Source organism: Saccopteryx leptura, chromosome 4 (assembly GCF_036850995.1).
Source record: "Saccopteryx leptura isolate mSacLep1 chromosome 4, mSacLep1_pri_phased_curated, whole genome shotgun sequence".
Classification (NCBI taxonomy): domain Eukaryota; kingdom Metazoa; phylum Chordata; class Mammalia; order Chiroptera; family Emballonuridae; genus Saccopteryx; species Saccopteryx leptura.
Genome location: NC_089506.1, coordinates 131,634,647 through 131,647,378, shown reverse-complemented (window position 1 = coordinate 131,647,378; position 12,732 = coordinate 131,634,647). Strand labels below are relative to the sequence as shown.

The following is a 12,732-nucleotide window of genomic DNA, read 5'->3' as shown; positions in this document are numbered from 1 at the left end:
TTGTGGTGGACTGTGAATTATAACAAACAATGCCTGTGATGGAGGGCCTGAATTGGGGAAAAGTAATAAAGGGGCAAAAAAAAAAAAAAAAAAAAAGAGCGTATGGACCCCCAAAAAGCAAATAAGGAAAAAATTTGGGTCAAGAATAAAATGATTTGCCTTTAGGTGTTGGTTGTCTAAGAGTTATGATGAGAGGATTAAGAGGAAAATGGGAAAATGGGGGGACAAATTAAAAAATTACTATTGTATTTAGTGGAACAAGAACTAGATAATATGGAGAGCCAGGGATGGGAGCACTGCTAGTAAGTTAAAAAGGTGAAGTAAAAACCCCCCAGAATACTACAAACATAAGTTTGAGTCCCAGATAAGATAATTTGTTTGTTATTGAGGTTTGAGTGAGAGGAGATGTAAAGGAGAAAGGAAGAAACTAATATAGAGGGAGAAAAGAAAGAGAGAGAGAGAAAAAAAAAGAGGGAACCACTAAAAGAAGAAAAAAGAAAGGAGAGAGAGAGAGAGAGAGTTAAGGGTTTTGGAGTGCAACCCTCATAGAGAGAAAGGAAGAGAAGAGAAAAGATAATGGGAGATGTAACACTTATGGGTAGTGTAGTTCAAGGAGAGGAGAGAGTAAGACCGGTAGAGAGTTAATCGGCCAAATTGGAGGAGGAAAAAAAGTATCAAGAATGAAGATAAGAGAAACAAACGAACAAATATAATAAAATGGGATAGGTTATAAAGTCTGCAGATTATTCTTGATTTTGAGAGGTTATCTTCTTGCTTTTTCTTTTCTCTCCCTCTTCCTTGTCAGTGACTCTGTACCCCGGGTTTTGCCCCTTTGCCACGCTCAGGTGGAGGTTTGCAGTTGATAAGTCTCTATGGCAATGTCATATATTGTGCTTTAGTCTCGTTGGCAGTCTAGGCTATTAGCATTTATAGGCTCCGACAGTGAGAGAGTCCGTGTTCCTAGAGCCTTTCTCCTAGTCTTTCCTTCCTCAATTAGTAGCCTGATAATCCAGCTATGGGTTGCTGCTGCCTCTGCCTGGATAGTAAGAGGCTCAAAGAGCTGGCAACTCCCCACTCTATTTCCACTCAGCACAGGGCTCTGGGTAAGGCTCAGTCAGTCAGAGCTGCTAGCATAATCAGGCGGGCTTTCCGGCCATTCAAAGACCTCTGGCTCTGCCACTCTGTCCGGTAACACAAGCGGGTGCCCACTTCCGGGGCGCTTGGAGGAAACTCTCACTCACTGGCTGCGCGCGCAGACCAGGATATCCAGCCAGCAGTCTCACGCTCTGAGTGAAACCCCCAATCGCAGGGAAAAGTTGCAGCGTTGGAATTGAGTCTCGCTCCATCCCCGTGCGCGGCTTTTGCAAGGCGCTGGGGTGGCCCGAGATTCCGCTTTGGCCCACACAAAGGCCCCTGACTCTGCTCCTCTGTGCGATAACACGGGCGCGCACTGCCGAGGCACTCGGAGGAATCGCTCACTCCTTATCTGCGCGCGCAAACCAGGATATGAGGCCGGCCGCTTTCCCTCTGAGTGAAACACCCTCCAGCACGGAAAATCTCCACCATTGGAATTAGTTCTCACTCCCTCCCATGCGTGGCTTTCCCAGGGCGCTGGGGCTGCCCAGAGACTCTGCCCTCGGCCCACAGAAAGGCCTCTGACCCTGCCTCTCCGTGAGGCAACACGGGCACTGACTCCCGGGGCCTAGGAAGAAATCTCTCGCCCACTAACTGCGCACCAGCCAGGAGACCGGGTAAAATGGCCGTGCCGCTTGTCTTTCTTTGTTTGGGTTTGGCGCGAGTGTTAGCTTGTATTGCCCGGGTTGCCACAGGATCAGATTTTCCTCGGCTTGGATCTCCGTGCCACAGCCTGGTTCGGCCGTTTGTTTCGCGGCCTGGATGTATTCACCCCCTTTGCCCGCCTCAGTTTCTATATTCACAGTTACCAGAGAAAGCCGCCCTGTTTAGGTTAGTGAGGAAGGCGGAGCATTTCTTACTCCCTATTTCCTTCGGGGTTTGGTTATATATTTAGCCAATTTTTCACTCAATCATACCTTTGGGTGTATTGCGAAGCATCTGGAAGCTCCAAGTATAGGTTTTTCTGTTTCTGGTTGAAGATCTTGTTGAGTTTTGGGGGAGATTTATCGGTATCGCTTCCTACCCCGCCATTACTCTGACGTCATTCTAAAATTCTTAATATCACATAACAGAGCACATCTTCAATCCAGCTATGCAGATAACATGTGCAGAGTTGGCATCCCCCTTCAATTTGTTATGGACCCTCACCTCTCCCACTCTTGCCAGTTCCCCAGCACAACTGTAAGCCTAGCCAGCATTCTTTTGTTATTCTCCTGGTGTAAGTAACTGTTTACCCGAGATAGGGAACTGTAAAGGCTGATCTAGAAGGGAGTCCATTCTAGCCAGTCTGCCTCATATGATCCAAATCGTTTCCTGCTGGTCAAAGAAGGGAACAAAATATGCAGAACTCTCTGCACCTCCAAGGGTTTGGAGTTTTTCCTGTAGTGGGTCTAGTGGAGGAGTTTTCTTCCACAGACAGCCCCACTGCACATACTGTTGAGAAGGCCCAGTCCTACTGCCACCCACCCCATTTCCTATCGGACATTACACTGTTAGACAGTGCCCACCAGCACTGCAGGAAGGGCCTATTGTTGGTACCATTTTGTAAGAGTACCAGGTCTAAATCAGTGTAAGCTGGAAGGAGAAGCCTGGCTCCCCTACTGCTATTTGTGTAGTCTCCTGCAGATACATGAATCTAGTTCACTGGAGAATTTTAAAATTGGCCTCACACTCCAAGCAAGATGGAACCTACTCTAAGTGCACTAGCTGAGGGCCCCATGGGTCCGCACTGCAGAGGTAGAATCAGTGAGAGTGGAGCACAGGCTGGGGCAGCTCTGCACTGCAGGTGATCATGGCCTCTCCTGACCAGCAGCAGAAAGGGACCGGGAAGTTTGCTGGCTCTGAGCATTATCGAATCAACCTCTGAAAAGATCTTGAAAGAGTAGCACTGACTGCTGTCCCTGTTCAGGAGACAGCGTGTGTGGACGGAGCCGAGCCGGACTGCCCACAAGCCCCAGGCCGGGCCTGGCAGTGGGAGTGGAAACGGCTCCCTTCTGGTAGGGAGAGCTTTCAGGGCTGAGCTTCAGACTCACTCTTACCTATTAGTATTTGAGTCATTTTTCTTCCCATAGCCTGAGAGCAACTTGGGAATAGCAAATACTATGCCCAGCTCTCCAGCCTTATTTTGGGGATTACCTTTCCTCTCATTCACTGCCTTTCAGTGATACTCTATTTCTTGAATAAACCACTTTTTATGTTTCACCTCGAGTATCATGTAGGCTGATCTTTCTCTCTGGACTTCTCTCCCTTGCCACTTTGCCTACATTAATTCCTGCTTATCCATCCTTCAGGCTGCAGCATAAAAACCGCTTAGAGAAGCCATCCCCGCCTACCCTCTGGGCCTGCATTATCCAATATAGTAGCGATTAGCCACATGTGGCTATTAACATTGAACTAAAATTAAATAAAATGAAAAATTCAGTTCTTCAGTTATACTGAAGTGTCACATTTCAGGTGTCCAGTAGCCACACTAGACAGCACAGAGTTAGACACCATCACCATGGAACCTGGAATGCACAATGCTGCCCTAAACTATATAGCAGGCCTTGTGGTTATACGCTCGAAGCATCCGTGTCTTCTTTCTTAGCATATATCACAATAAGTTACTTTTATTTGTGTGCTTGTTTTATTTTCTCATTTTCCTAGTTTGTGCCTTCACCAACAATTACCAATTCCTTTAGTGCAGAGACACCAGTACAATTCACCACTGTAGCCCCAGGACTCTGCCTGGCAGCTGGGCACCCAGTAAGCATCCAATTAATGGTTATCAGATGAATTCATAAAGGACAATGTCTCTTACAGAACAGTAGCCCATTTGATAACTACCTTCTAAGGCTATGAGCTGAGAACATTTGTATCGCCTGATCCTCTGGTTTGTGATAATTATATAGAAGCTTTAGAGAGAGGGTTTCTCCTTTTGCCTTTACTGCCTGCTATTCTAGGGCTAATGGCAAAAGCCCCCTTCACCTCAGTTTTCCTTGGAAATTCTTCTCACCCTTGATCCTCTAATACTGCTTGGTTCTAATCCTTTTACCTTTGTGTGAAGAGTTGTGTTGTATCTGTGCCATTTACTGCCATACTCTCAAAGAATCTTTTCAGAAGTATGCAAATGAGTACTATCTGTGATCACAGGCCCCTTTCTGCTCTGTCCATTTACGGAAGAGACTGATGGCAATACCACACGGCAGGTATTTAAAAAGGCCCGTTTTGCTCCTTCCTGCAGAACTGGAGTGAATGGCCTCTGGGGGAAAACTTTAGGTATCCATTATGTCCCTCTAGATAATTCACAGCACAGCAAGGTGATTCCATGTGTCCTAGACAGCCTCTCAGCTTCTAGGAAGTCAGAGAAGGCTCAGTGGGCTGAGAAGACCATTCTTATGATTACAACTCCCCAGGCCTGTTCCCTCCTGACAGACAAGGATGAGTAAAGCTCTCCTACATCCAGTGGGTAATGCTCAGCCTTGCCTCCTGACCCCAGGGAAGCCTCGATCGGCTGGACGAGGTGGCAGCACTGATTGCTGCCACAGTCCACGACGTGGATCACCCGGGAAGGACCAACTCTTTCCTCTGCAATGCAGGCAGTGAACTTGCTGTGCTCTACAATGACACCGCTGTCTTGGAGAGTCACCACATAGCCCTGGCCTTCCAGTTGACAGTCAAGGACAGCAAATGCAACATTTTCAAGAACATTGACAGGTTGGTTGTACTTGAGCTCCTGTGCTCAGGATTGTGAAGTATAAGTAGGCTACTCAGTTTCCCTCACTTCTCCAAGTCCTTAGTTTCCTCTTAGGGAAAAGGAGAAGGGGAAGTGAGAATAGTTGTACTATTGTATCGTATAGTAAAATAGTAATCTTGCCTTTATAATCTTAATTGTACTTTCCGGACTTTCATCTTTTAAAATCTCATTGTCTTCAATGAGTTCATGAAAATGTTTTATACACTGTACTTCTATAAATATTGATTGTATTACTAATAAGTATAGATATTTTTGCCCCCCTGGGAAGACATCCTATCTTTTGTGTAACAAAAGAACAATGTATCCTTCCCTCTTTCCCCAGCTCAACTTTTGGCCACTTAAAACCCTAATTCATGAGGGGATGGTGTTCTACAGGTAGGTTCCAGCAGGGCTGCTGAGCCCAAAGGGTGCAGCGGGTTTCCCCACTGCAGGCTCCTCCGGTGAGAGCTGGCAGATGAAACTGACAGGAGCAACTCTTCTTCCTGCCGCAGCCCCGCCCACGGGCAGTTCATTTCCCCCGGAAGCGCCAGGCTGGGGTGCAGCCTTAGGGAGAGGGCAGTGTATATATAGGGGGCTCAGAGCTCACTCAGGCCCCGAGGCTTACCTGTCAGCATGAACCTATAGTTTGGTTTCTAGAAATATGGAAACCAATTATCCTACCTTCAACATAAGTTTCATCAGTATCAAGGATTGTTTCTAAAACTGTCACAGAAAGAATTCTTTCCATAAGCCAATTTTATTCAGCTCCTCATTCTGGCTCTTTAAGTCATAGAAACTGGACAGTAATTTTGGGAATGGTTGCTGCTTCATCCATTACAACTTCTATTTAATTGTAATTTAGAGAATTGCTTATTGAGAATACATTCTTCTATATTAATGAATACATCCTTCCAATGCCATCATCAAAAAAAGTAATAATTCTCTGCCTTACAGGACATTTGGTCCTGTCCAAAGTATCCATGGTGACATGTGATCCACACTAAAAGGTCATTGAAATATGGTCCTGTCCAAAATGTGCATAGCTAATATAAATCCTGCTCTTCTGTAATATTCAAACCCTGACCCAATTACCCAACCCCATGTGCCATGACCAGTTAAGTTACCAATGCAAAAAGTGTTATTGGCAACAGCCATAAGACAATTATTAGATCAATAAAGTGGGGTTTTTTATGTATTCCTAAAAGCCTAATAAATATTATGGGATGTCTGAACCCAGGGATGTTTCAAAGTGAAAGCCTCTTGGACAGGACGAAATGCCCACTGGTCATTCCCTGCACTCAGAATCACTATGTTGCACTGAATGCAGTAAGGGTGCTGGGCCAGCCTTGCAGGGAAGGAATTTGTCATATCTTTCCACCTTACTGTTCTGATGTTGCCAGGAGAAAGTAGAATTACCTTGTAAATTAAGTGCCTATCATGTGACAGGCACATTTTTTTTTGTTTTTGTTTTGTTTTTGTATTTTCCCGAAGTGAGAAGCTTGGGGGGAGGCAGACAGACAGACTCCCACATGCACTCAACCGGGATCCACCCAGCATGCCCACCAGGGGGCGATGCTCTGCCCATCTGGGGTGTTGCGCTGCAGCCAGAGACATTCTAGCGCCTGAGGGGGAGGCCATGGAGCCATCCTCAGCGCCCGGGCCAACTTTGCTCCAATGGAGCCTTGGCTGCAGGAGGGGAAGAGAGAGACAGAGAGAAAGGAAAGGAAGGAAAGGGGAAGGGTGGAGAAGCAGATGGGTGCTTCTTCTGTGTGCCCTGGCTGGGAATTGAACCCCAGACTTCCACATACTGTGCTGACGCTCTACTGCTAAGCCAATCGGCCAGGGCTGGTACTTTTTAAATATATATTAATAAATCATATGAGGAAGAGTCACTTGTCACTGGGGAAAATGGAAGTGCCAACAAGTCCTGGTTTACTGCAAGATGAGCAAGTAAACTTTTTTTCTGATCTGCACTCATTTCTTAACTCTGTGTCCTCAGCTTCCTTCTTGATTGTGGGAAGTGTGGTGAAATGGTAGCAGAAAGTTCTAATTCAGGACATGATGTCAACAAGGCCCTTTGTCTTCCGGTTATTTTAGGAACCATTATCGAACACTGCGCCAGGCTATTATTGACATGGTTTTAGCAACAGAGATGACAAAACACTTTGAACATGTGAACAAATTTGTGAATAGCATCAACAAGCCAATGGCAGCTGAGGTAAGCATTTCCCATGAAATAAGATACATCAGAATATATTTCCATTAAAGCCTACTCTGGCCTCAAAGCATTTTCTCTCTCTTGAATGCAGGGTGGTTTTGTACTTAAAGTTGGTAAAAAAAAAAAGGGGGGGGCTAAAAGCACTGGCCACCCCTTTTCCTTGGGGGCAAGCATAGATTGACAGTATCCACAGCAACTCCAACCTTCTATAAAGGCCTGAGATAAAATCAGTGGTGGCAAAGGGAGGTAGGTCCAAAGAGTTTGATGGAAGGAGTTTGCAGACAGGACACTAGCATAAATAGTGCTATTTCAGGGGACCTCTGCACGCCAGGCCGACGCTCTACCACTGAGACAACCGGCCAGGACCTGTACAGCCAGTCTTTTAAAACATGCTGAACACACCTGTTTCTGCCCTGGCCTACCTGCTGCTCCTAGACCTCCAAAGCTTATAATGGTTCTACTCCCTACTACCCACTCAGAAGAGTAGCCAGGAAAGTATGAGTGGACATATGCCTTAAGAGAGAGAGAGAGAGAGAGAGAGAGAGAGAGAGAGAAGAAGAAGGAGGAGGAGGAGGAGGAGGAGGAGGAGGAGGAGGAGGAGAGGGAGGGACGGAGGGAGGGATAGGTGGGGGAGGTGGGTGAGTAGGGGTGAGACAGAAGGTCACAGGAGAGAGGGAACTGGTAGGTAGGTATAAATAGGAAGAGATGAAGAAACAATTGAAGGGTCACATGTATGTGTTATTTCCCCATCTTTAATGGATTAAAAAATAAAGTTCTGCTTTTACACATTTCCTGATAAAACTGGGAGAAAAGATCTCCTTCTTTAAGATTACATACCAAATTACTAAACCAAAGCTGCTTATTAGCAGTCCCCTCTGGGAAGAGGATGGAGGTGAAGAAGTGGATGGGTGGTGACAGAAACTTGGACCCTTTACACTCTTAAGTTTTTGTATTGCTTGAGGTGTTATTTTTTTAAACGAGTACATAAGGGTGTTACGTATGGGACTAATGACAGGAGAATCCCCTTCCCTGAGTCATAGTCATGCCTTAGTATGCCCAAGTGATCACCATCTAATGTCCAGTCATTTAGCCCTTGTGGCTAAACCATCATCCTGACCCGACCCTCATCTGACAATGTTTTCCAGACTGAGGGAAGTGGCTGTGAGGGCAGCCCCATCGGGAAGAACTTTCCTGAGAACCAAACCCTGATCAAGCGCATGCTGATTAAGTGTGCCGACGTGGCCAACCCGTGCCGCCCCCTGGACCTGTGCATCGAATGGGCCGGGAGGGTCTCTGAGGAGTACTTCGCCCAGGTGCGTGGCCTCTGTCGGGGAGCTCTACTTGTCTTCTGGGAATGGCCCCTTGTCACTGAACTCTGGGGATTCTCATTATCAATTAGTACATGACTCCTCCCTGGAAGGAACTGGCTCACCCCTGCCTGGACTACATCTCTGGCTCCCTTAAGACTGATGTGGCTGGTCACTGAGAAAAGCTTTTCTAGGGGAAAAAGAATAGACAGCCTTTGGAGATACCTTTTCACCCTCAAATTGTTAGATTCTGCACTTCTACAAAAACTGGGGAAATCATCCAACCATTCGGGGTTATTATGATACATTATGGGGAACACAGACATTATTAAGCAATACAGACATAAGTCATGGGCAGCTCACAATATAGTAGAAGAGAGATGGAGAAATAGGTCCACACATTGGTTTTTAAAAAATCTCTAAAGGAGGTACATATTAAGCACTATGAGAGTTCAGATTTTTTTCCCCTAGATAAGAGGGGCTTTGTGGAAATGGTGGTAGAGGTTCCTTGTTTTTGTTTTGTTTTGTTTGATTTTTAAGAAATAGAAATGTAAAAGAAAGGACTTTCTGGGAGAACAAAGTGTTATAAGCAAAGTTACTAAGGAGAAAAACCACAAGTTTTATATAGGAGGGCAGCAACATCTAGTTTACTTTGGCAGTATGAGGAAGAGTTAGAGGAGAAAAAATCCAGAAAGTAGTAGACTGCAAGATGCCATTTAAATACAGGCCTACTTCCACAGCAGAGGCTATAAGGACTGATGTGTATACATTTGGCAGAAAGATAAACAGGAAAGTAGTACCTACAAATAATGCACTGGGGGGGGGGGGGCTGTCTACATGCTGGAATGCACTTCTGAGGTGCAATTAGTAAATAGCTGATGATGTCTGAAAGGGCCCATGGCAGGAAAGGCCAGCTGAGGACCCATTAAGTTAACTGCAGCTCTCAAGGCTGGGAAGAGAGGCCCTGAATTTAGGAAAAGTAAGACAGGCAGTTCTGGGCTTGCCAGAAAGAAGAGGAGGGAAAAAGAAACACCCAACTACTCCTTGAACAACAGTGGCTATTTTAAGGCTGCCGCTCAACTGACCTGAAGTGAGCACGCTGAGCCAGAGCTGGTGGAAGGCTATGAAATGGGCTTCCCAGGACGCACAGAGAGGACTTGAAATCCTTGTCCTAGTCATTCTCAAAGTAAGTGATGGAAAATAGGAAAGAACCACTTTAAATCCTTTAACGTAAGCTCCCTGTTTAGGTCTCTTTTCCCCAAAAAGGAATGAACTACTGTTCACAAGCCACTGTGATCTAAAAATCAAGTTACAAGCAAGGCATCTGATCAGCTAGCCTCTGGCTCAACACACCACCAGGAAATGTGAATCTTAATGTTCAGCTCAATGAATTACAACCATACGCATCTAAACATACAACTCCAATGTGCAAAATACTCAAGATTCTCACACTCCTTGAGCGTACTACATAATACTCATATCTGATACTTGATCATGGTTGGTCATTCTTTTGAGTAAAAATAAGTGTTCCATAAAAAAAAAAGGCTAGTTCAGCTGAATTGCATACATACATTTCCTCAAGACAACCAACATCATCTGGCACAGCACAGGGCTTTCTGTGCACTTCCCATTTTTGTCATACAGAATATTAAAGACATATACTCAAAGATCCAAACTCAGTAAGACTAATACTTCTTACTGCTTCAATAAATATGTTCTTAAGTGAAACTGGCTTTCTTTTTAAACTGCATGCATGCAGCAGTAAATAATACAATGACTAGTGATACAGTTTGCTGCCAGTTCCCTGATTCATTCTGAAGGATCAGCAGTTTTACCCATCATTGCTTCTGTACCCTCAGTGTAAATGTCAATTAGTATATTTGTGCTACTATTTAGTGTTACTAGTATTACTTTGAAAATAGTCCTTGACCTGGCAATAATGAAAATATATCTCAGAAAAGGGGGTATGAACCCTGAAATGATCAATGCTTCAGGAGGGCTGTGGTATAGCATGAGAGACTTGAGAATCAGAAGACCTGAATTTAGTTATTGCCATCTCTTCAGGTAGTTGGCTTATATAAGCCCCAGAACCTTGTTGAACCTGTTTCTTCACATATACAATTGAATGGTGACCCATTTCCACAGGGTTGTTCTGAGAAACTAGATCATACTGTAACAGTTCCTTGTGTATGCTGCAGCCTGTGACAGTGCTGTATCTTACAGACCGATGAAGAGAAGAGACAGGGTCTACCCGTGGTGATGCCAGTGTTTGACCGGAACACCTGCAGCATTCCCAAGTCACAGATCTCCTTCATCGACTACTTCATAACAGACATGTTTGATGCTTGGGATGGTAAGATAAATTCTGTTTTGTCATCCACACAAAATATTTATCCTTTATAATGATTACCTTCAACAACACAGAGGTATAAATGGAATGTTATTTTTTAAAAAAAGGGGTTTGTGACCAGGTATGGTGGGTATGTGTGCGCTTTCTGTGTTTCTAGCACCTGACACGAATGTTGTGCACAAAAGACTCAATGGATGCTTGATATATTGATAAACAAGTCTCTATCTCTTCCAAATCTTACTGCAGTTTTATTCTATCACCAGAAGTTTAGAAAGAAAACAAAATACATTAAAAGTCTACTCTGAATCACAGATTCTTTTGGTAATGGCTTTTCAATTTCTAATTAAAAGGACCTGTTTGTATTTCAGAAACTAGTACTTAATGACTTATCCTTCTGATGCTGTGTATTCACTTGCAGCCTAAGGCCTAACCTAGGGTACTTCTCTAATTCTGACCCCAAATTTGTCCCACAGAGCCCCAGCCTTATCAGTGCTCCTGGGATCTAACTTAACAGGCTTCTTCTGATTCTTTTTATGTCCTTTCAGCCTTTGCACACCTGCCAGCCCTGATGCAGCACTTGGCCAATAACTACAAACACTGGAAGACATTAGATGGCCTGAAGTGCAGAAGTCTAAGGCTTCCATCTGACAGCTGAAGTCAAGACGGGGAGAAGGGGGCCTCTTACCTGCAAAGGGCATGGTGAACCACAGCAGTATAAATGAGAGGCTTTCCTTTGTAATGAAAAAAGTATAGGTCAAAGAGCTAACATTTAATATTTGACCTTGAATCATTTAAGCCCCAAATTTCACAGAAAGTTATGTTCCGTGAAGAAAAATATCTTCCTTATACAATCACTTAGCAACAGACAAAATCCTTTGCCCTGCTGTCATCCTCTGTGCCCTCGTCAACCGTGGAGCTGAATGACTAGCAGGACACAAGCAGCACAGACTTGGTGCCTCTTTGCCCACTCCCTGGGCGATGACCTAGTAGCTCAGCTCGTCACATCTTACCACAGAAGCCACCATCACTTTCTAGCTTGACTGTTTTCTTCAAGAGAATCTAAGGAAAAAAACTATACAAAATGAGCAAAACAACTGGGACCAAGTTATTAATAAACTGGTTAACTTCACTGCCTCCATGGCTAAGTGGTTCTTCTGACAGATGGCATGACATCTGAGTTAGAACACAGCCTAGGCCTGGTGAGTGCCTTCTCTAGACTGGTAACAGCAGCCAGTGTAGCTAAAATGCATTCAACTTAACAGAAAGCCCCCCCCCCATGGGGAAAGGAGTGACAGTGTTGTTTTAGGGGACTCTGTGAGATTCCCATATTTCCGGTTAACAGAGGCAATCACAAGGCACTATAGTGAGTGTGATATAAAAGCCATTAAATCTGAATGCCCTTGGACAAGCTTTTTTTAAAAAAGAAAAAATTTATATATATTTGCTGTTTAAAAGTTTTATGAAAGCAATCAATTTTCTGGATATAAGTCAATCGAGTGTGTTGTACCATGTATCATCTATACGTATATATTTGGGGAGGGATGGGGAAGTTTCAAGGTTCAGAGGTTTTTAACCTATCTATATTTGCGATCACGCCATTTTCCTTTAATGATGTAAAAAAATTGCAAGATATGTAAATATGTCAGAAAATAGATATATGGGGAAACAGTAAGTACTATTAGTTGTTTGCTAAAAGTTGTTGTGCTTTAGAAAAAGCACAAGTGCATATTTTTATACAGCTCTTTTCACAACTTTCTGTGATCTACATGAAGTCAGACTTGAAATTTTCCTTTCTCTTTTACCAAGCCAACTCTTCTCTATTTATTATAAATATTAAAAACTCAGTAAACAAAGTGTCTTCATTTGTCTTTTAAATTCTCTGTACTCCATGCAATATTTTTAAGATGTATCAACAGAGACTGAATTAATTGAATCAGTAGTTACGTTTTTTCAAACAAAAATTGGAATGCAGAACACTTGGAATTAATATCATATATGGGAAGAAAAA

The 12,732-nt window shown here is 44.0% G+C and overlaps 1 protein-coding gene across 7 annotated transcripts in view; it reads left to right on the top strand.

Moving 5' to 3' along the window:
- PDE8B (phosphodiesterase 8B) overlaps positions 1-11,454 on the top strand; it is a 297,791-nt gene extending 286,337 nt beyond the window's left edge. For all 7 annotated transcript variants that reach the window (XM_066381713.1, XM_066381711.1, XM_066381714.1 and 4 more), the window contains 5 exons: positions 4,613-4,830; positions 6,947-7,067; positions 8,213-8,380; positions 10,598-10,727; positions 11,270-11,454. In XM_066381713.1, coding sequence (XP_066237810.1) covers positions 4,613-4,830; positions 6,947-7,067; positions 8,213-8,380; positions 10,598-10,727; positions 11,270-11,379 — 747 coding nt within the window. In that variant the 3' untranslated portion in view covers positions 11,380-11,454. The remainder of the gene's footprint in view (positions 1-4,612; positions 4,831-6,946; positions 7,068-8,212; positions 8,381-10,597; positions 10,728-11,269) is intronic.
- The last annotated feature ends 1,278 nt before the right edge of the window (positions 11,455-12,732 follow it).